The 26294-nt window shown below is 56.4% G+C and overlaps 1 protein-coding gene across 1 annotated transcript in view; it reads left to right on the forward strand.

Annotated features, from left to right (window-relative positions):
• Window positions 1–815: 815 nt before the first annotated feature.
• LOC147095454 (TBC1 domain family member 10B-like) overlaps window positions 816–26294 on the forward strand; it is a 62053-nt gene continuing 36574 nt past the window's right edge. Inside the window, 4 exon segments of the mRNA XM_085974598.1 lie at window positions 816–2052; window positions 9153–9188; window positions 20108–20207; window positions 24963–25070. Of these exon segments, the coding sequence (XP_085830724.1) occupies window positions 1109–2052; window positions 9153–9188; window positions 20108–20207; window positions 24963–25070 (1188 nt within the window). The 5' untranslated portion in view covers window positions 816–1108.

Below are 26294 nucleotides of genomic sequence, written 5' to 3' on the forward strand. Positions count from 1 at the left end.
ACTCGGAACTCCGACATGGCAAGAGAGCCCCAGGTAGGCATGGAAACGCTTCAAGGACACCCTCAAAGCCTTCTTGAAAAAGTGTAACATCCCCACCGACACCTGGGAATCCCTGGCCCAAGACCGCACAAAGTGGAGGAGAAGCATCCGGGAAGGCGCCGAACACCTCGAGTTTGTTCGCTGGGAGCAAGCGGAAGCCAAGCGCAGGCAGCACAAGGAGCGCACGTCAACCCAAGCACCCCACCCACCCGCCCCTTCAACCACCGTCTGCCCCACCTGTGACAGAGACTGTAGGTCCCGCATTGGACTCATCAGTCACCTGAGAACTAATTTTTAACGTGGAAACAAGTCATCCTCGGTTCCGAGGTTCTGCCTAAGACTGGAGACTCCAGTTTGAGGTTGTGGGGGTGAATTCTCCGGTTGATGCACCTTTAAATGGCTGACCCCTGAACTTTGGAGGCGGTGAAAAAAACAAGGAGACGAGGGCGCTCTGCGCATGCTCAGGCGTCACGGGAGGGGCAGGTGGAGTTGCGGCGTGCGGGGCGCGGCTCCGCCCTCTTTCGGCGCAGGCGCTGTGAGGTAAGGAGGGAGCTTGTGTGCTGGGTGGCGTCTGACGATCTGCGCATGCTCAGGGCCCTGCCCGACCGTCAAGAGCGGGCGGGGGAGGGGGGTGAGACGCGATGACGTAACAGAGCGCGGCGTGCCTGCGCCCTGTTTCGACGCAGGCTCTGTGAGGGGACGAGCGGTAGCGAGACGTAAGAGGGGCGGTTTGCGGGCCGCGCACGTTGTGTGTGTGACACGCACGTTGAGGGGAGGAGTAGCACGTTGAGGGGCGGTGGACGAGCACGTTGAGGGGCGGTGGACGAGCACGTCCGTCAGTTGGAAGCGGACGCTCCCAGCGAGCGCTGTCCGTTAGGCGGCCGGAGCTCGAGCGAGGAGCGGTGCCGCCGCCTGAGGAAAACCCGAGTATGGCCCGCCGCCCCGGCCTCGACCCCGGGCCCGGCCCCGAGCCGCGCTGAGCCCCGAGCCCGCCCTGGGACACACCCACCACCCCACACCTCGTCCCCGGCTCAGCAACTCCAGCGCACAGGCCCCAGGCTCCTCTGCCATGGCCGACAGCCCGGCACCCGGGGCCGGAGGTGAGAGCGAGCGAACGGGCCCGTCCGGCCGGCGGGGCTGCGGGAGAGGGGAGGCGGGGAGCAGGCACCCGGCGGGGGGGCCGCCGGCTGAGCATCCTCCAGCCGTGCCCGCTGACCAGTCTCACTCCGTGCCCACTGACCGGTTCCCGGGGGCACCGATTGTGCCCACTGCCCATCCTCGGACTCTGCCCGCTGACCATTCTCACGCCATGCCCGCTGACCAGTCACCAGCCATTCCCACTGACCAGTCTCACGCCGTGTCTGCTGACCAGTCATTGGCTGTGCTCACTGACCATTCTCACTCCATGCCTGCTGACCAGTCCCCGGCCACACCAGCTGTGCCCGCTCACCATTTTCGGAATGTGCCCGCTGACCAGTCTCCGGCCGTGCCCGCTGACCAGTCTCCGGCCGTGCCCGCTGACCAGTCTCCGGCCGTGCCCGCTGACCAGTCTCCGGCCGTGCCCGCTGACCAGTCTCCGGCCGTGCCCGCTGACCAGTCTCCGGCCGTGCCCGCTGACCAGTCTCCGGCCGTGCCCGCTGACCAGTCTCCGGCCGTGCCCGCTGACCAGTCTCCGGCCGTGCCCGTTGCTCAATCTAGGACCACGCCTTCTGTCCAGTCTCCGGCCGTGCCCGCTGTCCAGTCTACAGCCATGCCCGCCGCCCACCCTACCGCCGCACCCTCCTCCCCGCGCTGCCCCTCAGGCTGGCCGGCCCAGGACGCGGTCTCGGTGGCGGACTCGGTCTCCCTTTATGGCCACGTAGACTCAGCGTCCATGTATGGCACGGCCGAGTCCCTGCTGCCCGACGACGGCAGCTCGATGGGCTCGGACTCGGAGCTCAACGGAAGCACCGCCTCGGCCCGCCGCACGGACAAGTACGGCTTCCTGGGAGGGGCACAGTTCAGCAGCAGCCAGTGAGTATGAATGAGACGGCTTCGCGGTGGGGTCAGTGAGGGACGGACTAAAGGGGGGGTGCAGGGGAGGAGACAGTGGCCGAACCTTGGGGAGAGGGTCAGTGTGTATCAGACCCCGGGGGGAGAGGGTCAGTGTGTATCAGACCCCGGGGGGAGAGGGTCAGTGTGTATCAGACCCCGGGGGAGAGGGTCAGTGTGTATCAGACCCCGGGGGGAGAGGGTCAGTGTGTATCAGACCCCGGGGGGAGAGGGTCAGTGTGTATCAGACCCCGGGGGAGAGGGTCAGTGTGTATCAGACCCCGGGGGGAGAGGGTCAGTGTGTATCAGACCCCGGGGGAGAGGGTCAGTGTGTATCAGACCCCGGGGGGAGAGGGTCAGTGTGTATCAGACCCCGGGGGGAGAGGGTCAGTGTGTATCAGACCCCGGGGGGAGAGGGTCCGTGTGTATCAGACCCCGGGGGGAGAGGGTCAGTGTGTATCAGACCCCGGGGGGAGCGGGTCAGTGTGTATCAGACCCCGGGGGGAGAGGGTCAGTGTGTATCAGACCCCGGGGGGAGAGGGTCAGTGTGTATCAGACCCCGGGGGGAGAGGGTCAGTGTGTATCAGACCCCGGGGGGAGAGGGTCAGTGTGTATCAGACCCCGGGGGGAGAGGGTCGGTGTGTATCAGACCCCGGGGGGAGAGGGTCGGTGTGTATCAGACCCCGGGGGGAGAGGGTCGGTGTGTATCAGACCCCGGGGGGGAGAGGGTCAGTGTGTATCAGACCCCGGGGGGAGAGGGTCAGTGTGTATCAGACCCCGGGGGGAGAGGGTCAGTGTGTATCAGACCCCGGGGGGAGAGGGTCGGTGTGTATCAGACCCCGGGGGGAGAGGGTCGGTGTGTATCAGACCCCGGGGGGAGAGGGTCGGTGTGTATCAGACCCCGGGGGGGAGAGGGTCAGTGTGTATCAGACCCCGGGGGGAGAGGGTCAGTGTGTATCAGACCCCGGGGGGAGAGGGTCAGTGTGTATCAGACCCAGGGGGGAGAGGGTCGGTGTGTATCAGACCCCGGGGGGAGAGGGTCGGTGTGTATCAGACCCCGGGGGGAGAGGGTCGGTGTGTATCAGACCCCGGGGGGGAGAGGGTCAGTGTGTATCAGACCCCGGGGGGAGAGGGTCAGTGTGTATCAGACCCCGGGGGGAGAGGGTCAGTGTGTATCAGACCCAGGGGGGAGAGGGTCGGTGTGTATCAGACCCCGGGGGGGAGAGGGTCAGTGTGTATCAGACCCCGGGGGGAGAGGGTCAGTGTGTATCAGACCCCGGGGGGAGAGGGTCAGTGTGTATCAGACCCAGGGGGGAGAGGGTCGGTGTGTATCAGACCCCGGGGGGAGAGGGTCAGTGTGTATCAGACCCCGGGGGGAGAGGGTCAGTGTGTATCAGACCCAGGGGGGAGAGGGTCGGTGTGTATCAGACCCCGGGGGGAGAGGGTCAGTGTGTATCAGACCCCGGGGGGAGAGGGTCAGTGTGTATCAGACCCCGGGGGGAGGGCTGGATGACTGTTAGTCCAATCGAGGTGAAACGCTGGTGGTGGAATGGACTCTCGGCGAAAGCGATAATTCGAGAACCGAGTTGTGATTGGGTGGAGAAGTGCTCTCACATGGAGCTGTTCTGTGCTGCCTGCTTCTTTTGCAACCTCTGAACCTGCTGTGCTCTTTCCCTGAGCCTGGGAATGCTCTCGTGAATGAGAAATATGTGTTAGTCGAGATAAAGCAAGTCAGCGGTCCAAGTTTCGTAACCAAGTTGAATGCGTTTACATAGAATTACAGAAACTGGCCGTTCGACCCGTGTGCCGATGTTTAAGCTCTGCTCATGCCTCGTCTCATCCTATCTGTTCCTTTCTCCCTCATGTACCTATCTCGCTTTCCCTCAACATTCCACATGGCAGCGAGTCCCACATTCTCACCACTCTGTGCGTAAAGACGTTTCTCCTGAATTCCTTATTGGATTTATTGGTGACTATCTTGTATTGTGGCCCCGAGTTCTGGTCTCCCCCACAAGTGGAAACATCTTCTCTACGTCTACCCTATCAAGTCCCTTCATAATTTTGAAGACCTCAATCAGGTCACCGCTCACTCAGCAGAGCCCCAGCCTGTTCAGTCTGTCCTGATAGTTATACCCTCGCGGTTCTGCTATCATCCTTGTCAATCTTTTTTGCACCTTCTCCCGTGCTTCGATAACCCTTTTTGTAATATCGAGGCCAGAAGTGTTCCCAGCACTCCCGGCTGTGGTCTAACCAAGGTTTGTGTGGAGCAGAACTGTGCACTTTATTCTGCGAGTTACGGAAATCTCTTTTCCTACAACTGCTGCTCGCGAGGATAGGCGGCTTATCGTACTGTGAGCGGAGCAGGTGCGTGGCAAGCAGGCACGTAGCCTGATTGAGACACCCATGCTGTGCGCTGCAGTGCCTGGCAATGGGGGGCTTAAGAGGAAGTGATGAGGTTCGAGAGTGGCTCCTTCAGTCCCCACTGACCACTGTGCCTTTCTGCTATGTAACTCGTCCTTGCAATACAAGAGGATGCGTGCCTGTGATACTGTGGCAGAGGGGGAAGGATTAGATTCCAGCCAGTAATTCCTTAGTACTGGGTATCTGTTATTCTATATATAAACCCCCCGAACCCCTCGATTAGATTCCAACCTGTAACTCACTCCCGGGTATCTGTTATTCTATATATAAACCCCTTGAACCCCTCGATTAGATTCCAGCCTGTAACTCACTCCTGGGTATCTGTTCTATATATAAACCCCCCAAACCCCTCGATTAGATTCCAGCCGGTAACTCACTCCCGGGTATCTGTTATTCTATATATAAACCCCCCGAACCCCTCGATTAGATTCCAGCCTGTAACTCACTCTCGGGTATCTGTTATTCTATAGAAAACCCCGCGAACCCCTCGATTAGATTCCAGCCTGTAACTCACTCCCGGGTATCTGTTATACTATATATAAACCCCCGAACCCCTCGATTAGATTCCAGCCTGTAACTCACTCCCGGGGTTTCTGTTATTCTATATATAAACCCCCCCGAACCCCTCGATTAGATTCCAGCCTGTAACTCCCGGGTATCTGTTATTCTATATATAAACCCCCGAACCCCTCGATTAGATTCCAGCCTGTAACTCACTCTCGGGTATCTGTTATACTATATATAAACCCCCGAACCCCTCGATTAGATTCCAGCCTGTAACTCACTCCCGGGTATCTGTTATTCTATATATAAACCCCCGAACCCCTCGATTAGATTCCAGCCTGTAACTCACTCCCGGGTATCTGTTATTCTATATATAAACCCCCGAACCCCTCGATTAGATTCCAGCCTGTAACTCACTCCCGGGTATCTGTTATTCTATATATAAACCCCCGAACCCCTCGATTAGATTCCAGCCTGTAACTCACTCCCGGGTATCTGTTATTCTATATATAAACCCCCGAACCCCTCGATTAGATTCCAGCCTGTAACTCACTCCTGGGTATCTGTTAAGAAGATAAGAAATAGGAGCAGGAGTAGGCCATTTGGCCCCTCGAGCCTGCTCCACCATTCAATAAGATCATGGCTGATCTTCGACCTCATCTCCACTTTCCCGCCCGATCTCCATATCCCTCGATTCCCCTAGAGTCCAAAAGTCTATCGATCTCAGCCTTGAATATACTCAAAGGCTCAGCATTCACAGCCCTCTGGGGCAGAGAATTCCAAAGACTCACAACCCTCTGAGTGAAGAAATTCCTCCTCATCTCGGTCTTAAATGACCGACCCCTTATCCTGAGACTATGCCCCCTAGTTCTAGACTCTCCAGCCAGGGGAAACAACCTCTCAGCATCTACCCTGTCAATCCCCTTCAGAATCTTGTATGTTTCAATGAGATCACCTCTCATTCTTCTAAACTCCAGAGAGTACAGGCCCATTCTACACAATCTCTCCTCATAGGACAGCCCTCTCATCCCAGGAATCAATCTAGTGAACCTTCATTGCACCGCCTCCAAGGCAAGTATATCCTTCCTTAGATAAGGAGACCAAAACTGTGCACAGTGCTCTAGGTGTGGTCTCACCAAGGCCCTGTACAGTTGTAGCAAGACTTCCTCACTCTTATACTCCAACCCCCTTGCAATAAAGGCCAACATGCCATTTGCCTTGCTTATTGCTTGTTGTTCCTGCACGCTGGCTTTCGGTGTTTCTTGCACGAGGACACCCAAATCTCTCTGAACAACATTTGAAAGTTTGTCACCATTTAAAACATATTCTGTTTTTCTATTCTTCCGACCAAAGTGAATAACCTCACATTACCCTACATTATACTCCATCTGCCACCTTACTGCCCACTCACTTAGTCTATCCATATCCCTTTGCAGAGTCTTTGTGTTCTCCTCACAGCTTACTGTCCCACCTAGCTTTGTATCATCAGCAAACTTGGATACATTACACTCGGTCCCTTCATCTAGATCATTAATATAGATTGTAAATAGCTGTTATTCAATATATAAACCCCCCGAACCCCTCAATTAGATTCCAGCCTGTAACTCACTCCCGGGTATCTGTTATTCTATATATAAACCCCCGAACCCCTCGATTAGATTCCAGCCTGTAACTCACTCCCGGGTATCTGTTATTCTATATATAAACCCCCGAACCCCTCGATTAGATTCCAGCCTGTAACTCACTCCCGGGTATCTGTTATTCTATATATAAACCCCTTGAACCCCTCGATTAGATTCCAGCCTGTAACTCACTCCCGGGTATCTGTTATTCTTGAAATAACCGCCCCCCCGATGTGTGTGTGTGCGTGCGTGCGTGCGTCACCTTTGGCTGCAAATGTCCTGCAATTAACTATTTAGAGGGCCGAAGCCATTGTCTTCACTCCATCCCCCTCCCTGGCCACTGTTTGTGGCTGAACCAGACTATTTGCAACCTCGGTGTCCTATTTGAAGCTGAGTTGAGCTTCCGACCCCATATCCTCTTCATCGCCAAGAACACCCACTTCCACCTCTAACATCATTCATCTCTCTGGCCCTTGCCTCAGCTCATCTGCTGCTGAAACCCTCATCCATGCCCTTGTAATCAACTGTTCCACCCTCCGTGAACTGGAGCCCAGGCAAAACTCAGCCGGCCAGTGTCCTACCTCGCACCAAGTCCCGTTCACCCATCACCCTGTGTGTTCGCTCCCCTGCATTGGCTCCCGGTTTGCCAACATTTTGAAATTCTCATCCTTGTGTTCAAATCCCCTCCCCGCCCCCTTCCCTAACTCTGTAACCTCCTCCAGCCCCACCAACGTTCTCTCTAAACTGCGTGTCCGCACGGCGCTCTGGATCTCCCGCGCAGCCGGCTCGCTGTCTTCTCGATGGGAAATAACGGGCCATTAAAGGGGCCGTGCACCCCCCAAAAAAATTAAAGGGAACACGGCCTACAACCCTCCGAGATCTCTGCGCTCCTCCATTTCTGGCCTCGTGCGCATCCCCGATTTCCTTCGCCCCCACCATTGGCGGCCGTGCCTTCAGCTGCCTGGGCCCTATGCTCTGGCATTCCCTCCCTAAACCTCTCCTCCTTTAAGTCGCTTTCTTTCGGATAAGACGTTAAACCGAGGGCCCGTCTGCTCTCTCAGGTGGACGTAAAAGATCCCTTGGCACTATTTCGAAGAAGAGCAGGGGGCAGTTATCTCCGGTGTCCGGTCAATATTTATCCCGCGACCAACATCACCAAAAACATGATCTGGTCATTATCACATTGCTGTTTGTGGGAGCTTGCTGTGCGCAAATTGGCTGCCGTGTTTCCTACATTACAACAGTGACCACACTCCAAAAGAACTTCATTGGCTGTAAAGTGCTTTGAGACGTCCGGTGGGTTGTGAAAGGTGCTGTAGAAATGCCAATTCTTTCTGTCTTTAAAACCTGTTTCTTTGACCTAGTGTTTGGTCGCCTCTGCTACTGTCTCCTTATGTGGCTCGGTGTCAGTTCCTGTCTGATAACACTCCTGTGAAGCACCTTGGGATGGTTTTGCTGCCTTAAAGGCGCTATATAAATGCACGTTGTCGTAGCTGCAGAGAAGAGAGTCTTTCTCTCGTTGACCTTGCTATAGCAGCTGGGAGTAAATGGTTTTGGCAAAACAGGAAATGAGAGGACTGGGGGAACTGGCCTTTCGGCGTCTGTTGCTGTGGCTCTGCTCCGTGTGAGGCAGCGGAGTAGCTGCAGGCTTTTGGGAAAGTGAGAGAGAGCGATGGTTTCAGGAATGTGTGTGCCATTTTAAGGATGGGCTGGTTAAAGGAATGAGTCACGTTGAGCCGGAAGGCTTCAGGTTCAGCCCTGGGCCACTGCTGAGGCCTGATAAATACTGGCAGGGGGCAGGTGATAGGACGGGCCTCAGTGCAACAGCACTGGTTGGGAGCGAGAGCGGGGGGGCAGAGTGGGGGAAATCAGTTGGGTTGCTACTACTGGACATCCAGAGATTCCTGCTGGAGTGTGCACGTGGATATTGGGGGATACTGGGGTGTTGCATGGCTGTGATGGTCTCCGTGGTTCAATAGCCATCATCAGGGTATGCGCACATGGAGCCTGCCAGTTTTGTGAGATATTGGAGGGTCGGTGGTGGGGGGGGCGGGATTATATCGTAGCTGGTAATCCGTCGGGGGCTGCTCCCAGTTAGCGATGTGCTGTGATGAGCGAGACGCAGATACTGTGCGAGTGTGGGTCCCACGCGGGTTGTTCAGAGCAGACCAAATCGATGCTTAATGTCAGATATCGATCATAGCAAATGCCCTGATTGCACCATCCAACCCCCCATCCCACCCATGGGCTGGGGGAGAGGGGGAGGGAGAGAGGGGCCACGGGGGGGGGGGGGCGGGGAGAGAGGGGCAAGGGGGGTGAGGGGGAGAGGGGCCGCGGTCTGTGGAGGGGCCGCGGGCTGGAGGCAATGGCTGTGTGTTGGGCCTGGCTTTCCCAGACCAGTAACTGGGTGAGGTACCTGTGGGGCGGTGGGTCTCATGGCCTGGTACAGGCAGGGACAGCTACGGGTCGCTGGTCCTGGCTGGCCTCTAGTTGTCTCACTGCTCCAGGTTACAATGCATGCGTTTTGTTTTACAGAAAGCTGGCCAATTCCAATCAACCTCCAGTTACCAGGTGAGTTGTGGAAGTGACGGAAGGAGGGAGGGGGCTGTCGCAGGAGCACAACACGGTCACTGGGGCTGTGTGTGGACTGGAGTCTGGGAACGGATATTGGACACAGGGTGTGTGTGTCTCGGTGGGAAAGAGTGTGTGTTTGTGCATGTTTTTGCTGTGTTTCTGTGGTGTGTGTGCCCATGTGAGTGAGAGAGCGTTTGTCTGAGAGCGCGCCTGCGGGAGAGTGTCATAAGAGAGTGTGTATGCGAGAGTGATGGAGAGTGTGTGTGTCTGTGAGAGTGTAAGTTTTATTACTCATTCTGGGATGTGGGTGTCGCCAGCAGGGCCAGTATTTAATACCCATCCCTAGTTTCCCTCGAGAAGGTGGTGGTGAGCCGCCGCCTTGAACCGCTGCAGTCCGTCTGGTGAAGGTGCTCCCACAGTGCTGTTGGGGAGGGAGTTCCAGGACTTTGACCCAGGAGCGGCTGATGTATGTCTAAGTCAGGATGGTGTGTGATTTGAAGGGGAACTCTGAGGTGGTGGTGTTCCCATGCACTTCGAGTTGCTGGAGGTTGAAGGTTTGGGAGGTGTGTGTGTGTGAGAGAGAGAGAACGTGTGTGTGTAGAATCATAGAATAGTGCAGTACAGAAGGAGACCATTTGGCCCATCGAGTCTGAGTCTTTCGAAGAGCAATCCGGTTAGTCCCACTCTTTTCCCATATCCCTGCAATTTTTTTCTCCTTCAAGCTCCACAGGAACATGTCGGGAAGTGGGGCTCAAATATTAGTGAAATCACACTGTGTACATACACACACTAACACACACACACTCTCTCTATCTCACACTCTCTTTGTGTGTGAGAGTGAATGCGCAAGGGAGAGAGAGTGAGTGAGCGCACGCGAGAGAGAGCGTGTGTGTTAGTGTGTGTATGTACACGGTGTGGTTTGACTAATATTTGAGCGCCACGTTCCCATGGAGCTTTAACCCAGCATGCCCAGGTTGGTTACTTGGAGATGCCTGGGCTGCGGTCTGCGCCCTTGACCTTGTTCCTGAGAATCGGGTCGCTGCACAGCCAGGTACCAGAATGCCGCAGGAGTGAGCTCGCTGTCTGATCGTGCTGACCAACCCCCAGTCCCTGCCAGCAGCAATCCAGGGCTTGGTTCCTGACCGCGATTGATGATATTGATCCAGACTAATGGATCCACCCTGTCGCTGCTGCATCAAGTGGGGCTCTGAGATCTCATCAAACACGAGGCTTGTTGCACCTCCTCCTGCCTTGGCCCCTCTCTAGCTTGTGGTGTCTGTGGTCTCTGTGCCGGCCGCTCACTGACTGAATCATCTGTTGATGCAGCGTGGGCAGAGTTCCTGTCAGCTGAGCACTTAGTCTTTTACTGAGCCACTGGCTCTGTCCCTCAGCCCTTCTCCCCCACCCCCCCCCACCCCCTTCCCCTCCACCCCTGCCCTAATCCCGACCTCACCCAGCTCCTCTCCACTACCCCAGTGAATTTCCACACCTGGCTGACGGGCGAGGAGGGGGATCGTAATGAGCTGGGATGCTCCCCCCCCCCCCCCCCAGTCAAATGGCTTGCGTGCAGCCCAGGTTTGCACATGAAGAACGGGCGGGGCAGCGGAGGCTCCCGGTGCTTGTGGAATTGGGAGTCAGGAGTAAGAACAACAGCCTGTATTTATATAGCGCCTTTAACGTAGTAAAACATCCCAAGGCGCTTCACAGGAGTATTATAAGACAACAAATTTGACACCAAGCCACATAAGGAGAAATTAGGGCAGGTGACCAAAAGCTTGGTCAAAGACGTAGGATTTAAGGAGCGTCTTAAAGAGGTGGAGAGGTTTAGGCAGGGAATTCCAGAGCTTAGGGCCTCGGCAACAGAAGGCACAGCAATTATATTGAGCGATTATAATCAGGGATGCTGGAGGGCAGAATTAGAGGAGCGCAGATATCTTGGGGGGGGGGGGGGGGGGATTGTGGGGCTGGAGGACATTACAGAGATAGGGAGGGGCGAGGCAATGGAGGGATTTGAAAACAAGGATGGGAATTTTGAAATCGAGGCGTTGCTTAACCGGGCGCCAATGTAGGTCAGCGAGCGCAGGGGGTGATGGGTGAACATAGAAAAAAATAGGAGCAGGAGTAGGCCATCTGGCCCTTGGAGCGGGACTCGGTGCGAGTTCGGACACGGGCAGCCGAGTTTTGGTGACCACAAGTTTACGTAGGGTGGAATGTGGGAGGCCAGCCAGGAGTGCGTTGGAATAGTCAAGTCTGGAGGTAACAAAGGCATGGATGAGCAGCGGATGAGCTGAGGCAAGGGCGGAGACGGGTGGTGTTACCGAGGTGGAAATAGGCGGTCTTAGTTATACCGTGGATATGTGGTCTGAAGCTCATCTCGGGGTCAAATATGACACCAAGCGTGCGAACAGTGTGGTTCAGCCTACAACAAATGTTAGGGAGAGGGATGGAGTTTGTGGCGCGGACCGAAAACAATGGCGTTGGCCTTCCCGATATTGTGCCTGTGGGGGTGTGTGTGTGTGTCTCTGTCTGGGAGTGTGTGTGTGTGTCTCTGTCTGGGAGTGTGTGTGTGTGTCTCTCTCTGGGAGTGTGTGTGTGTCTCTCTCTGGGAGTGTGTGTGTGTCTCTCTCTGGGAGTGTGTGTGTCTGTCTCTCTCTGGGAGTGTGTGTGTGTCTCTCTCTGGGAGTGTGTGTGTGTCTCTCTCTGGGAGTGTGTGTGTGTCTCTCTCTGGGAGTGTGTGTGTGTCTCTCTCTGGGAGTGTGTGTGTGTCTCTCTCTGGGAGTGTGTGTGTGTCTCTCTCTGGGAGTGTGTGTGTCTCTGGGAGTGTGTGTGTCTCTGGGAGTGTGTGTGTCTCTGGGAGTGTGTGTGTCTCTGGGAGTGTGTGTGTCTCTCTCTGGGAGTGTGTGTGTCTCTCTCTGGGAGTGTGTGTCTCTCTCTGGGAGTGTGTGTGTCTCTCTCTGGGAGTGTGTGTGTGTGTCTCTGGGTGTGTGTGTCTCTCTGGGAGTGTGTGTGTCTCTCTGGGAGTGTGTGTGTCTCTCTGGGAGTGTGTGTGTCTCTCTGGGAGTGTGTGTGTCTCTCTGGGAGTGTGTGTGTCTCTCTGGGAGTGTGTGTGTCTCTCTGGGAGTGTGTGTGTCTCTCTGGGAGTGTGTGTGTCTCTCTGGGAGTGTGTGTGTCTCTCTGGGAGTGTGTGTGTCTCTCTGGGAGTGTGTGTGTCTCTCTGGGAGTGTGTGTGTCTCTCTGGGAGTGTGTGTGTCTCTCTGGGAGTGTGTGTGTCTCTCTGGGAGTGTGTGTGTCTCTCTGGGAGTGTGTGTGTCTCTCTGGGAGTGTGTGTGTCTCTCTGGGAGTGTGTGTGTCTCTCTGGGAGTGTGTGTGTCTCTCTGGGAGTGTGTGTGTCTCTCTGGGAGTGTGTGTGTCTCTCTGGGAGTGTGTGTGTCTCTCTGGGAGTGTGTGTGTCTCTCTGGGAGTGTGTGTGTCTCTCTGGGAGTGTGTGTGTCTCTCTGGGAGTGTGTGTGTCTCTCTGGGAGTGTGTGTGTCTCTGGGAGTGTGTGTGTCTCTGGGAGTGTGTCTCTCTCTGTCTGGGAGTGTGTGTGTCTCTCTCTGGGAGTGTGTGTGTCTCTCTCTGTCTGGGAGTGTGTGTGTCTCTCTCTGTCTGGGAGTGTGTGTGTCTCTCTCTGTCTGGGAGTGTGTGTGTCTCTCTCTGTCTGGGAGTGTGTGTGTCTCTCTCTGTCTGGGAGTGTGTGTGTCTCTCTCTGTCTGGGAGTGTGTGTGTCTCTCTCTGTCTGGGAGTGTGTGTGTCTCTGGGAGTGTGTGTGTCTCTCTCTCTGGGAGTGTGTGTGTCTCTCTCTCTGGGAGTGTGTGTGTCTCTCTCTGTCTGGGAGTGTGTGTGTGTCTCTCTCTGTCTGGGAGTGTGTGTGCCTCTCTCTGTCTGGGAGTGTGTGTGCCTCTCTCTGTCTGGGAGTGTGTGTGCGTCTCTCTGTCTGGGAGTGTGTGTGTGTGTCTCTGGGAGTGTGTCGCTGCGAGTGTGTGTCTGTCTGGGAGTGTGTGTGTGTGTCTGTCTCTGGGAGTGTGTGTCGCTGCGAGTGTGTGTCTGTCTGGGAGTGTGTGTGTGTGTCTGTCTGGGAGTGTGTGTGTGTCTGTCTGGGAGTGTGTGTGTGTGTCTGTCTGGGAGTGTGTGTGTGTCTGTCTGGGAGTGTGTGTGTGTCTGTCTGGGAGTGTGTGTGTGTGTCTGTCTGGGAGTGTGTGTGTGTGTCTGTCTGGGAGTGTGTGTGTGTGTCTGTCTGTCTGGGAGTGTGTGTGTCTGTCTGGGAGTGTGTGTGTGTGTCTGTCTGGGAGTGTGTGTGTGTGTCTGTCTGGGAGTGTGTGTGTGTGTGTCTGTCTGGGAGTGTGTGTGTGTGTCTGTCTGGGTGTGTGTGTGTGTCTGTCTGGGAGTGTGTGTGTGTGTCTGGGAGTGTGTGTGTGTGTCTGGGAGTGTGTGTGTGTGTCTGGGAGTGTGTGTGTGTGTGTGTCTGGGAGTGTGTGTGTGTGTCTGGGAGTGTGTGTGTGTGTCTGGGAGTGTGTGTGTGTGTCTGGGAGTGTGTGTGTGTGTCTGGGAGTGTGTGTGTGTGTCTGGGAGTGTGTGTGTGTGTCTGGGAGTGTGTGTGTGTGTCTGGGAGTGTGTGTGTGTGTCTGGGAGTGTGTGTGTGTGTCTGGGAGTGTGTGTGTGTGTCTGGGAGTGTGTGTGTGTGTCTGGGAGTGTGTGTGTGTGTCTGGGAGTGTGTGTGTGTGTCTGGGAGTGTGTGTGTCTGTGTCTGGGAGTGTGTGTGTGTGTCTCTGGGAGTGTGTCGCTGCGAGTGTGTGTCTGTCTGGGAGTGTGTGTGTGTGTCTGTCTCTGGGAGTGTGTGTCGCTGCGAGTGTGTGTCTGTCTGGGAGTGTGTGTGTGTGTCTGTCTGGGAGTGTGTGTGTGTCTGTCTGGGAGTGTGTGTGTGTCTGTCTGGGAGTGTGTGTGTGTGTCTGTCTGGGAGTGTGTGTGTGTGTCTGTCTGGGAGTGTGTGTGTGTGTCTGTCTGTCTGGGAGTGTGTGTGTCTGTCTGGGAGTGTGTGTGTGTGTCTGTCTGGGAGTGTGTGTGTGTGTCTGTCTGGGAGTGTGTGTGTGTGTCTGTCTGGGAGTGTGTGTGTGTGTCTGTCTGGGAGTGTGTGTGTGTGTCTGGGAGTGTGTGTGTGTGTCTGGGAGTGTGTGTGTGTGTCTGGGAGTGTGTGTGTGTGTGTGTCTGGGAGTGTGTGTGTGTGTCTGGGAGTGTGTGTGTGTGTCTGGGAGTGTGTGTGTGTGTCTGGGAGTGTGTGTGTGTGTCTGGGAGTGTGTGTGTGTGTCTGGGAGTGTGTGTGTGTGTCTGGGAGTGTGTGTGTGTGTCTGGGAGTGTGTGTGTGTGTCTGGGAGTGTGTGTGTGTGTCTGGGAGTGTGTGTGTGTGTCTGGGAGTGTGTGTGTGTGTCTGGGAGTGTGTGTGTGTGTCTGGGAGTGTGTGTGTGTGTCTGGGAGTGTGTGTGTGTGTCTGGGAGTGTGTGTGTGTGTCTGGGAGTGTGTGTGTGTGTCTGGGAGTGTGTGTGTGTGTCTGGGAGTGTGTGTGTCTGTGTCTGGGAGTGTGTGTGTCTGTGTCTGGGAGTGTGTGTGTGTGTGTGTGTGTGTGTGTGTCTGTCTGGGAGTGCGTGTGTGTGTCTCTGGGAGTGCGTGTGTGTGTCTGTCTGGGAGTGCGTGTGTGTGTCTGTCTGGGAGTGCGTGTGTGTGTCTGTCTGGGAGTGCGTGTGTGTGTCTCTGTCTGGGAGTGCGTGTGTGTGTCTCTGTCTGGGAGTGCGTGTGTGTGTGTCTGTCTGGGAGTGCGTGTGTGTGTCTGGGAGTGCGTGTGTGTGTCTCTGTCTGGGAGTGCGTGTGTGTGTCTGTCTGGGAGTGCGTGTGTGTGTGTCTGTCTGGGAGTGCGTGTGTCTGTCTGTCTGGGAGTGCGTGTGTGTGTCTGTCTGGGAGTGCGTGTGTGTGTCTGTCTGGGAGTGCGTGTGTGTGTCTCTGTCTGGGAGTGCGTGTGTGTGTCTCTGTCTGGGAGTGCGTGTGTGTGTCTGTCTGGGAGTGCGTGTGTGTGTGTGTCTCTGTCTGGGAGTGCGTGTGGCGCTCCATGTATTGCTCTGCTCACCCCTGTGAGAGCATAGACAGCGTGGCTGGCAAGTTCTGTTAGCAGGACAGTTGGGCGAAGGAGAGCCAGCAGAGGTGGTTTATGGGGCGGGCGGATGGGAATCGATGAACCAGTGGCGGCGGGGAAGGGGGTTGGTTGTGGAGAGTGTTGGCACGTGGGGATGGGGAAGCGGGGGATAGTGATGGGGTGAGGCAGAGAATTGGGACGTATAGCAGCGAGCGGCTGTTGCTGTGTGTGGGTCTGTGTTCCTGTCTGTGCTGAAACTAGCGCTTAACCCTCACCAGCAAGCGGATCGCTCCTTCACACGCTGGTGTGAGACGCGAGTGAAGGAAGTGAGTGTACACAGGGCTTGGTGGGCAAAGCGGGGAGGGTGGGGTGTTCCTGGCAAACGTGCTCTTGGTTATCGCAGCGTGCAGTGAATTGGAAGTGCTCGTCACTCCGTGATCGCAACAACTTGCATTTATACAGCACCCTTAATGTAGTAAACCGTCCCCAAGGCCCTTCACCGGAGCGATTATCAAACAAGATGTGACACCGAGCCACATGAGATATGAGGGCAGGTGACCTAAAGGCTTGGTCAAAGAAGTAGGTATTAGGGAGCGTCTTAGAGGAGGAGAGAGCGGTGGGGAGTTTTAGGGAGGGAATTCCAGAGCTTCGGGCTCAGGCAGCTGAAGGCACGGCCGCAAATGGTAGAGCGATGGAAATCGTGATTGCTGCGCAAGAGGGCAGAATGTGAGGAGCGCAGAGATAGAAACATAGAAGATAGGAGCAGGAGTCGGCCATTCGGCCCCTCGAGCCTGCTCCGGCATTTAATGCGATCATGGCTGATCATCCAAATTCAGTACCCTGTCCCTGCCCTTCTCTCCATATCCCTTGATCACTTTAGCCTCAAGAAATATCTCTAACTCCTTCTTGAATATATTTAATGAATTGGCCTCAACTGCCTTCTGTGGTAGAGAATTCCACAGGTTCACCACTCTCTGGGTGAAGAAATTTCTCCTCATCTCTGTCCTAAATGGCTTACCCCTTATCCTTGGACTGTGACCCCTGGTTCTGGACTCCCCCGCCATCGGGAACATCCTTCCTGCATCTAGTCTGTCTAGTCCTGTTAGAATTTTATAAGTTTCAATGAGATCCCCTCTCATTCTTCTAAACTCCAGCGAGTACAAGCCCAATCGACCCAATCTCTCCTCATACGTCATTCCTGCCATCCCAGATATCAGTCTGGTGAATCTTCACTGCACTCCTTCCATGGCAAGAACATCCTTCCTCAGATAAGGTGACCAAAACTGCACACAATACTCAAGATGTGGTCTCACCAAGGCCCTGTACAACTGCAGCAAGACATCCTTGTTCTTGTCCTCGAATCCTCTCGCTACGAAGGCCAACATACCATTTGCCTTCTTAACCGCCTGCTGCACCTGCATGCTTACCTTCAGCGACTGGTGCACAAGGACACCCAGGTCTCGTTGCACTTCCCCTTCTCCCAATCTATTGCCGATCAGATAATCTGCCTTCCTGGTTTTGCCACCAAAGTGGATAACCTTGTATTTATTCACATTATATTGCATCTGCCATGCATCTGTTCAATCACCCAACCTGTCCAAATAATACTGGAGTTTCTCTGCATCCTCCTCACAGCACACACGCCCACCCAGCTTTGTGTCGTCTGCAAACTTGGAGATATTACATCTAGTTCCCTCGTCTAGATCATTAATATATATTGTGATCTCGGAGGGTTGTAGGCAATGTTCCCATCAAATTTTTCGGGCCATTCAAAATTCAGCGCAGGCGTGGTTTTTTCCATTTAAAAGCCAGCGTTGGCTGACTGGGACCCAGTGTAGGTCAGCGAGCATGGGAGGTGGGGGTGACAGGTGAACGGGGCTTGGCGTGAGCTTGGATACGGAGCAGCAGAGATGTAGATCTCGGGTTCAACATCTATCGTGTACTTGTCCTTGTCCTTCAGCAGCGGCAGCAGCGCTTGCGTCGTGCACCGAGTATCCTGTCCGTGTCCTTTCAGTAAACGAGGGAGTGCCCTGTCCCTGTCAGAGCAATAGCAGCGAGCAGAGAGGAGCTGTCCCGGCCTGCCCAGCCTCCGAAGGCTTTTAGCCCTCTTATCGTGTACAGCCCTGGTGGTTAAGTTTGCACTTTATCCTCTCCCGTTCCCCCGCGTGGGCGAAGATGAAGGGATCCCACTGCTGGGAGCTGAACTCTGCCTCCGCCCAGCCACCACTGCCAGCAGCTGGAGGATTGTGCAGCTCTGAATGGGCCCCATTGTGGGAAGAACAATGCCAGCCAATGAGCAATGTGTGGAGCAGAGTCACGGGAGGGTGCCAGCGATGAGGGGATTTAGTTTTGTTGAGAGACTCGGAAGTATGAGCGTTAACCGAAGCACAGAGGGTTCAGACGAGATTTGACTGGTGTTCACAATTACAGAAGGGTTGTACTAACTGGAATTTAGAAGATTAAGGGGTGATTTGATTGAAGCTTTCAAGATATTATGGGGAACTGATAGTTTCTCTCTAGCTACCCTATTTCTACTGGTTGGGGAGTCTTGGACTCGGGGACCTAGCTTAAAAATTAGAGCCAGGTCTTTCAGGAGTGAAGTTAGGAAACACTTCTACATGTAGATGGGTGGAAGAAGTTTGGAACTCTATTCCGCAAACGGCAGTTGATGCTAGATCAATTGTTCATTTTATATCCGAGATTGATAGATTTCGGTTAACCAAAAGTATTAAGGGATATGGAGCAAAGGCGGGGGCATATGGTGTTAGGTCACAGATCAGCCCTGATCTCATTGAATGGCGGAGCAGGCTCGAGGGACTGAATGGCCTCCTCCTGTTCCCGTGTTTCTATGAGCGGAGCTTGAAGAGGACTGCACCCTCCGACGCGCACACTCCACTGCTGTCCCTGTCTCCACCATCTGCTCCTGCTCACTTGGGAATTGTGAGTCCTATGCTCGAGACGGTAAATAGTAATTATTTCTACTCATTGACAGATCAGGTGACATAAATTTCGGGTTAGTACTCGGAGCAGAAAGGGAAGGGGAGGGTAGGACTGGCTGAGACATCACAGGCTCAGTTGCTGCCTTATGTGCTGTGGTTTCTGCCAGTCTATCAAAATAGGACAAGTACAGCACAGGTTAGATAGAGAGTAAAGCTCCCTCTACACTGTCCCATCAAATACTCCCAGGGCAGGTACAGCACGAGTTAGATACAGAGTAAACCTCCCTCTGCACTGTCCCATCAAACACTCCCAGGGCAGGTACAGCATGGGTTAGATACAGTGTAAAGCTCCCTCTATACTGTCCCATCAAACACTCCCAGGGCAGGTACAGCACGGGTTAGATACAGAGTAAAGCTCCCTCTACACTGTCCCCATCAAACACTCCCAGGGCAGGTACAGCACGGGTTAGATACAGAGTAAAGCTCCCTCTACACTGTCCCATCAAACACTCCCAGGGCAGGTACAGCACGGGTTAGATACAGAGTAAAGCTCCCTCTACACTGTCCCATCAAACACTCCCAGGGCAGGTACAGCACGGGTTAGATACAGTGTAAAGCTCCCTCTATACTGTCCCATCAAACACTCCCAGGGCAGGTACAGCACGGGTTAGATACAGAGTAAAGCTCCCTCTACACTGTCCCCATCAAACACTCCCAGGGCAGGTACAGCACGGGTTAGATACAGAGTAAAGCTCCCTCTACACTGTCCCATCAAACACTCCCAGGGCAGGTACAGCACGGGTTACATACAGAGTAAAGCTCCCTCTACACTGTCCCCATCAAACACTCCCAGGGCAGGTACAGCACGGGTTAGATACAGAGTAAAGCTCCCTCTACACTGTCTCATCAAACACTCCCAGGGCAGGGACAGCACGGGTTAGATACAGAGTAAAGCTGCCTCTACACTGTCTCATCAAACACTCCCAGGGCAGGGACAGCACGGGTTAGATACAGAGTAAAGCTCCCTCTACACTGTCTCATCAAACACTCCCAGGGCAGGTACAGCACGGGTTAGATACAGAGTAAAGCTCCCTCTATACTGTCCCATCAAACAATCCCAGGGCAGGTACAGCATGGGGTGAGATACAGAGTAAAGCTCCCTCTACACTGTCCCATCAAACAATCCCAGGGCAGGTACAGCACGGGTTAGATACAGAGTAAAGCTCCCTCTACACTGTCTCATCAAACACTCCCAGGGCAGGTACAGCACGGGTTAGATACAGAGTAAAGCTCCCTCTATACTGTCCCATCAAACACTCCCAGGGCAGGTACAGCATAGGTTAGATACAGAGTAAAGCTCCCTCTACACTGTCCCATCAAACACTCCCAGGGCAGGTACAGCACGGGTTAGATACAGAGTAAAGCTCCCTCTACACTGTCTCATCAAACACTCCCAGGGCAGGTACAGCACGGGTTAGATACAGAGTAAAGCTCCATCTACACTGTCCCATGAAACACTCCCAGGGCAGGTACAGCACGGGTTAGATACAGAGTAAAGCTCCCTCTACACTGTCCCATCAAACACTCCCAGGGCAGGAACAGCACGGGTTAGATATAGAGTAAAGCTCCCTCTACACTGTCCCATCAAACACTCCCAGGGCAGGTACAGCACGGGTTAGATACAGAGTAAAGCTAATGTGGCCTCTTCCATCCACCCCCCCCCCCCCCCTCAAAACATGTTTTAACACTGAAAGGACATTGGTACAGTGCGTGTAAGCATTCCGACCGCCCTCTTGAGCTTGGTGCTTCTATGTTGCAGGGAGAGTGCGATCCCATTGGATGTGGCGCGTATGCGGGAGCTGAAGTGGCTGGACATGCTGGGCCGCTGGGACAAGTGGGTAGCTCGGCGCTTTGACAAGGTGAGTGGTCAGATGACGCGCTGCACCCAGTGGTGGGCCAGCTGGCGAAACTGTCCGCTCTCAGCTGGCTCTGCCTTGCCAGACCTGGGCTGTGCCTGGAGAAAGTATTGTGAGCCGTGCAATGTCAGGAATTACTCCTCGTGGGTACGGTGGCGGCAAACAAAAAGCCTCTCCCAACTCTTTAAAGGGCGCTGTTTGTTCTTTGCCTTCCCTGCAACCCTTCCCCCGGTGCTCAGTGCAAGAGGCAACACTTCCCAGTGAGCCCTTGTACCTTATGCACTGGGAAGTTGGTGTGTCCTGGTGACTCTCACTGGTGTAGTGGTGATGTGGATGGGGAGCTCTCTCTCTGTCTCTCTCTCTCTGTGTGTGTGTCTCTGTGTGTGTGTCTCTGTGTGTGTGTCTCTGTGTGTGTGTCTCTGTGTGTGTGTCTCTGTGTGTGTGTCTCTGTGTGTGTGTCTCTGTGTGTGTGTCTCTGTGTGTGTGTCTCTCTGTGTGGGTGTCTCTCTCTGTGTGGGTGTCTCTCTCTCTCTGGGTGTCTCTCTCTCTCTGGGTGTCTCTCTCTCTCTGGGTGTCTCTCTCTCTCTGGGTGTCTCTCTCTCTCTGGGTGTCTCTCTCTCTCTGGGTGTCTCTCTCTCTCTGGGTGTCTCTCTCTCTCTGGGTGTCTCTCTCTCTCTGGGTGTCTCTCTCTCTCTGGGTGTCTCTCTCTCTCTGGGTGTCTCTCTCTCTCTGGGTGTCTCTCTCTCTCTGGGTGTCTCTCTCTGGGTGTCTCTCTCTGGGTGTCTCTCTCTCTGGGTGTCTCTCGGTCTCTCTCTCGGTCTCTCTCTCTCTCGGTCTCGTCTCTCTCTCTCTCTCGGTCTCTCTCTCTCTCGGTCTCTCTCTCTCTCTCGGTCTCTCTCTCTCTCATCGGTCTCTCTCTCGGTCTCTCTCGGTCTCTCGGTCTCTCTCTCTCGGTCTCGGTCTCGGTCTCTCTCTCTCTCGGTCTCGGTCTCTCTCTCTCTCTCGGTCTCTCTCTCTCTCGGTCTCTCTCTCTCTCGGTCTCTCTCTCTCTCGGTCTCTCTCTCTCTCGGTCTCTGTCCCGCTCCCCTCTGCCCCGCTCCCTCCTCTCTCTGTCCTGGTGTGTGTCTCTGCTTTAGTGGTGATGTGGGTGGGGAGCTCTCTCTCGCCCCCCTCTCTCTGTCCTGGTGTGTGTCTCTGCTTTAGTGGTGATGTGGGTGGGGAGCTCTCTTTCGCTCTCTCTCTCAATTCAATTCAATTTTCAATTCAAATTGCTTTATTGGCATGACAAGATACATCTTATGTTGCCGAAGCACAGAAAAACATGTGTGATTGAACACCTAAACGCAAATCTAGACATAGTGTACAGACAAATATACCCATGTATACATAAATGTATACATAAATGTACACACATCTATCTTCTATCTTCTTTTTCTTTATCTTCATATATATATATAAATCGGTACATCTGTCTGTCTGTCATTCTGTCTGTCATCGCCTGTGCGTCTGTCGGGCTATGCGCTCGAAAGTTACAGGGCGTACCTACGCGCGCGTTACCTCCAAAGAAAGCTTACGCTTCCGAGACGGTTTTAAGCGTATTTACGTTTCGGCCGGGCTAAAATCCTGCCCGCGCTTTCCCAAACAACCTTCAACGTTCCGCTCATTAGCATCTCATTATCCGCTCATTAGCGACAGAGTGACCTCGAGCTCGACCAATCGTACGCTGGGTTGCTGGCGTGTGCCGCCGGGCCAATCGGTGCGTGTGTGGCCAGGCCTTAACGTTCTGAACCGAGGTGAGTCGCCGCCATCTTGATTCCAAACTTTTCCTTTTTCCCGCTTTCTGCGTCTTAAAAAAAAAAGTTGCTTTTAAAACACATATTGTTTTTTAAAAAAATGATTTAGAAAGTAATTAACTTATCTAATCTCATTAATTTTCCTACCTTTCCCCGTTTTTCCAGGTAGGCCTAGAAGCCTCGGCGTCTCCTCCGCACCCACGCCCGAGCTAGGCACCTCCCGGCCCCACTCGAAGGCTGGAGGGCCGAGCCTCAGCCCAGCGCCGCGAGGGTGCGCGCGCAGCAGGAGCTGAGACGCGGCGTCTCTCTCTGGCTCGGCCGGGGGGGCGGGGCTTGGTCAGCGTCACGGTTACCCTGGCAACCGGGCCCGCCGGCCAAGCCAGAGAGAGACGCCGCGTCTCAGCTCCTGCTGCGCGCGCAATCGGCGGTCTTTCCCTTCCTCCCCCCCCCCTCCCTTCCCCCCCCCCTCCCTTCCCCCCCCCTCCCTTCCCCCCCCCCTCCCTTCCCCCCCCCACCCTTCCCCCCCCCCCTCCCTTCCCCCCCCCCCTCCCTTCCCCCCCCCCCTCCCTTCCCCCCCCCCTCCCTTCCCCCCCTCCCTTCCCCCCTCCCTTCCCCCCCCCCCCCTTCCCCCCCCCCCCCCTTCCCCCCCCCCCCCTTCCCCCCCCCTCCCTTCCCCCCCCCCCTCCCTTCCCCCCCCCCTCCCTTCCCCCCCCCCCTTCCCCCCCCCCTCCCTTCCCCCCCCCTCCCTTCCCCCCCCCTCCCTTCCCCCCCCCCCTCCCTTCCCCCCCCCCTCCCTTCCCCCCCCCCTCCCTTCCCCCCCCCCTCCCTTCCCCCCCCCCCCCTCCCTTCCCCCCCCCCCCCCTCCCTTCCCCCCCCCCTCCCTTCCCCCCCTCCCTTCCCCCCCTCCCCTCCCTTCCCCCCCCTCCCTTCCCCCCCCCCTCCCTTCCCCCCCCCCTCCCTTCCCCCCCCCTCCCTTCCCCCCCCCCTCCCTTCCCCCCCCCCTCCCTTCCCCCCCCCTCCCTTCCCCCCCCCTCCCTTCCCCCCCCCTCCCTTCCCCCCCCCTCCCTTCCCCCCCCCTCCCTTCCCCCCCCCTCCCTTCCCCCCCCTCCCTTCCCCCCCCTCCCTTCCCCCCTCCCTTCCCCCCTCCCTTCCCCCCTCCCTTCCCCCCTCCCTTCCCCCCCTCCCTTCCCCCCTCCCTTCCCCCCTCCCTTCCCCCCTCCCTTCCCCCCTCCCTTCCCCCCTCCCTTCCCCCCTCCCTTCCCCCCTCCCTTCCCCCCTCCCTTCCCCCCCTCCCTTCCCCCCCCTCCCTTCCCCCCCCCCTCCTTCCCCCCCTCCCTTCCCCCCCTCCCTTCCCCCCCCCTCCCTTCCCCCCCCTCCCTTCCCCCCCCTCCTTCCCCCCCCTCCCTTCCCCCCCCTCCCTTCCCCCCCCCTCCCTTCCCCCCCCTCCCTTCCCCCCCCTCCCTTCCCCCCCCTCCCTTCCCCCCCCCTCCCTTCCCCCCCCCCTCCCTTCCCCCCCCCTCCCTTCCCCCCCCTCCCTTCCCCCCCCCTCCCTTCCCCCCCCTCCCTTCCCCCCCCTCCCTTCCCCCCCCCTCCCTTCCCCCCCCCTCCCTTCCCCCCCTCCCTTCCCTTCCCCCCCCCCTCCCTTCCCCCCCCCTCCTCCCCCCCCCCTCCCCAGTCGCTCTCTCTCTTTCCCCCCCCCAGTCGCTCTCTCTCTTTTTCCCCCCCCCCCAGTCGCGCTCTCTCTTCCCCCCCCCCCCAGTCGCTCTCTCTCTCTCTCTTCCAACAACAACATGCCCTCGAAAAAGCCTCGGCACCGCCGGGCACTTCAGCTAGTATAGTATACATATAATCTTTTCTTAGATCTAATGGTCACTGGTTGTCCCTCTGCTTGTGGCAAGCTGTAACATAGTTTGCCGCTAAAGTTACACATTTACTCTGTTCCCCTAATAGATATGGGAGTTTTTGGTGGTCATTCAAATTTTTCAATTCAGGGCATATTTTTATGAATTTTGGGTGGAAATTCCCCCTTATGTCCTGATAGTTTCCACAAGTTGTGAGGAAGTGCATCTCTGTCTCCACCACTCCCTGACTGCAGTGAGAGCATATCCTGTCCTCTCTGGGCAGCCAGGTCTGCCCTGTGTCTGCCTTTTTCGATGGCCAGGCTATGCTCACTAAGTCTGTACATTGTCAAGGTTTTTCTCAGTTTGCTATCTTTTACCATGGTCAGGTATTCAGCCATGGTGTATTGTCTGTTTAGGGCCAAATAGCAATCAAGTTTGTTTGGGGTTTTTGTCGTTTCTGTCCAATAGGTCAAATATTTTTCTTTTTGTTTAGTAATAATTGTGTTGGGTCGAATTCTCTGTGCTAGGATGTCACTGTCCTGGGGCTGATTATTATTAGTAGTGTTAGTAGTTACTTCACTGAGTCCCAGGACCAGTTGACTGAGAGGACTCTTCTCTATGATCATCTCTTGGCATTTCAAGGCTTCGCAATGATAGCAGTGGGGGTTGCTCATTTTTAGGTGTTTCCAAAATTTGATGGCTCTTTTTTGGATATTAATTAGTAGTGGATATTGGCCTAGTTCTGCCCTGCATGCATTGTTTGTGGTTTTCCTCTGAGTCCGGAGGATACTTTTACAGAATTCTGCATGCAGGATTTCAATTGGGTGTTTGTACCATTTTGCAAATTCTTGTTGTGTTAGCAGACCCCACACCTCACTCCTTTTCTCTCTCTCTCTGCCCTTCTGTCTGTCTCTCTGCCCTGGTGTCTCTTTCTCTGCTTTAGAGGTGATGTGCGTGGGGAGCTCTCTCTCTCTTAAGCTCTCTCTCTCTCTTGCGCTCTCTCTCTCTCTCTCTTGCTCTCTCTCTCTCTCTCTGCCCTGGTGTGTGTCTCTCCCTCTGCTGTAGTGATGTGGGTGGCGAGTGCCCTGGTGACCAGTGTCCCCCCCCCCCCCCCTCTCGTGCAGGTGAAGCTGCGGTGTCGGAAGGGCATCCCCTCATCCCTGCGAGCCAGAGCCTGGCAGCAGCTTTCCCACAGCAAGCAGTTAATGGACCAGAACCTGGGCAAATTTGAGGTAAGAATAAAGCTGCACAGGTAGGCGGCTGCATGACTGGTCTCGGCATCTCTGCACTTCTCCGCTCATGAATCGCGCGGGGGTCCCTCCATTCGCTCCCTCTCCCCCACCCCCCCCCCCCGCTGCGCCTCTCCCCCCCCCCCCCCCCCGCTGCGCCTCTCCCCCCCCCCCCCCCCCGCTGCGCCTCTCCCCCCCCCCCCCCCCGCTGCGCCTCTCCCCCCCCCCCCCCCGCTGCGCCTCTCCCCCCCCCCCCGCTGCGCCTCTCCCCCCCCCCTCCCCCGCTGCGCCTCTCCCCCCCCCCGCTGCGCCTCTCCCCCCCCCCCCCCCGCTGCGCCTCTCCCCCCCCCCCCCCCGCTGCGCCTCTCCCCCCCCCCCCCGCTGCGCCTCTCCCCCCCCCTCCCCCGCTGCGCCTCTCCCCCCCCCCCCCCCCGCTGCGCCTCTCCCCCCCCCCCCCCCCCGCTGCGCCTCTCCCCCCCCCCCCCCCCGCTGCGCCTCTCCCCCCCCCCCCCGCTGCGCCTCTCCCCCCCCCCCCCCGCTGCGCCTCTCCCCCCCCCCCCCCCCCGCTGCGCCTCTCCCCCCCCCCCCCGCTGCGCCTCTCCCCCCCCCCCCCCCGCTGCGCCTCTCCCCCCCCCCCCCGCTGCGCCTCTCCCCCCCCCCCCGCTGCGCCTCTCCCCCCCCCCCCCGCTGCGCCTCTCCCCCCCCCCCCCCGCTGCGCCTCTCCCCCCCCCCCCCCGCTGCGCCTCTCCCCCCCCCCCCCGCTGCGCCTCTCCCCCCCCCCCCCCCCCCCGCTGCGCGCCTCCCCCCCCGCTGCGCCTCTTCCCCCCCCCCCCCCCCGCTGCGCCTCTCCCCCCCCCCCCGCTGCGCCTCTCCCCCTCTCAAGCCCTCCCCCCTCCCGTTCCTCCTGGCAACTCGCGCCCACGGTGAACAAATCACACACGGCAATTGTCGTCTTGCCAATGTGTGGCCCGGCTCCTCTCTCCGACAATTGGCTTCACACAAAACACATTGTGACGCATTGTGCTGGATCCATCTGATGCAAGTGAAACTGGTTCTCCATGCATTGTGCATTGTGACAGTAACCCAATACCATGCTGACCTGGGACAACAATGCCCAGTCTAAGACACAGACCCGGGTAATCCCTGTGCAACTGAGGGCTTGACACTGTTTCAGTGTCCGAGTATCTTCCCGTCTCCCTCAGACCCTGTCGAAGTGATTTCGATGAC

This window comes from Somniosus microcephalus, unplaced genomic scaffold (assembly GCF_052327205.1).
Source record: "Somniosus microcephalus isolate GS21.2 unplaced genomic scaffold, FLI_Smic_1.0 unresolved_chr1, whole genome shotgun sequence".
Taxonomy (NCBI): Eukaryota; Metazoa; Chordata; class Chondrichthyes; order Squaliformes; family Somniosidae; genus Somniosus; species Somniosus microcephalus.